At 42.8% G+C, this 1,513-nt stretch overlaps 1 protein-coding gene across 1 annotated transcript; it reads right to left on the minus strand.

Moving 5' to 3' along the window:
• Positions 1–735: 735 nt before the first annotated feature.
• LOC108253816 lies at positions 736–1,467 on the minus strand. The gene has a single exon (XM_017448473.1). It carries the CDS (start codon positions 1,465–1,467, stop codon positions 736–738), a length of 732 nt encoding a protein of 243 aa, XP_017303962.1.
• Positions 1,468–1,513: the final 46 nt, after the last annotated feature.

A 1,513-nucleotide genomic window follows, 5' to 3' on the forward strand; every position in this document is an offset into this window, starting at 1 on the left:
GATTCCGTCACAGAAGAACCCATTGTTCCTCAAATCATTGTTCCTAACCAAGACTGCGAACTTGAAAATGTAAGTTTTGAAAACTCCTCATAACTGATGCGAACTGAAAATAGGAGTTTGAGATAGTATATTTTCAAGCATAACTCATTGAAAATATCGCGTTTTGAGGAAGCAACCAAGTTCAATATCACTTTAGTAACGGAGACGGGGTGTTTTACACTGCATTCGGCGACACAATTTACTCGCCTTTTCATATTACCCTCACCCACCCTGAAATACTTCGGGAAATAGGTACATTGGTACAAACAGCACGCGATTGCTTTGACGGACACTTTAGTGATCCATTGGGTACATTCTAATTGAGTCCATCATTCAAAATTCGATTTTATTTGGAAAACTTTTATACACTGTCAATAATGATGTTGTTTGTTTTGCATTTTCCAGAGGTTACCGGATGACAGTTTAACAGAAGATGGCGTCATGGAAGACAGGAATAGTGTCATCAATAGTTGGACTAAGGTAAGATTAACCAGAGAGTCAAAGGTAGGTACTCATTCTACTTAGGTACAATAGCTGCCGTCGATCGACGAGGTGAATCTATGTTGTAGATGCAGTGTACGATTTCGATAGATGATCGATAGACGGCGTCGACTAAGTATATGTGGACACAACTAGAAAAAATATGTGGCTGAAACTCTCGCCACATTACTCCCCCCCTAGTGACTTGGTCACGAATCACCCATATGACAGCCGATCCGGAGGACGAATAGATCTCCCAGAGCGGGTACGAAGATCCTGGGGAGAACAAGGAAGTGCAGGACTTGAGGGAAAATCTGACTTCTCTAATAAGGCCGGTTTGATTCGATCAACTGAGACGGTTTGTTCTTTCCCCTTGACCATAAGTTTGAAAGTTTTGTTAGATCGTTCCAACACCAGGTAGGGGCCTTCGTAAGGTTGATGCAATGGAGGACGTACTGCATCCTTTCTCAAAAACACATGGGAGCATGTTTTGAGTTGATTAGGTAAGAACGGCGGTGTATGGCAGTGATGAGAAGTAACCACAGGAACCAAACGCTGCATAATATTTCTGAGACGGGATAGAAAAGTCTCTGGATCCAAGTTAATTGTTGGTTTCATGAAGATATCACCTGGTAGCAGGAGATGTTGCCCATACACCAGTTCAGCAGGAGTTGTCTTCAAATCCTCTTTCAGTGTCATACGCAAACCCAACAAAACAGTTGGCAAAACTTCTGTCCAATTTGGATTTTCCCGGGACATGATTGCAGCTTTCAGAGTTCTGTGAAAACGTTCAATACAACCATTAGCTTGCGGGTGATAAGCACAGGTTCGAATCCTTTTGACACCAAGGATTTTCATGAGCTCTTGAAATAGACTACTCTCAAACTGTCGACCTTGGTCTGTTGTGATAACTTGCGGGACGCCAAACCTCGATATCCACCCTTCCATCAACTTCTTAGCTATCGTCTCGGCTGTGATTTCCTCGATGGGGACA

Source organism: Diaphorina citri, unplaced genomic scaffold (assembly GCF_000475195.1).
Source record: "Diaphorina citri unplaced genomic scaffold, Diaci psyllid genome assembly version 1.1 scaffold3466, whole genome shotgun sequence".
Classification (NCBI taxonomy): Eukaryota; Metazoa; Arthropoda; class Insecta; order Hemiptera; family Psyllidae; genus Diaphorina; species Diaphorina citri.

Coding starts and splice junctions, on each gene's coding strand:
- LOC108253816 (XM_017448473.1), bottom strand. CDS start 1,467: ATGGAAGGGTGGATATCGAGGTTTGGCGTCCCGCAAGTTATCACAACA.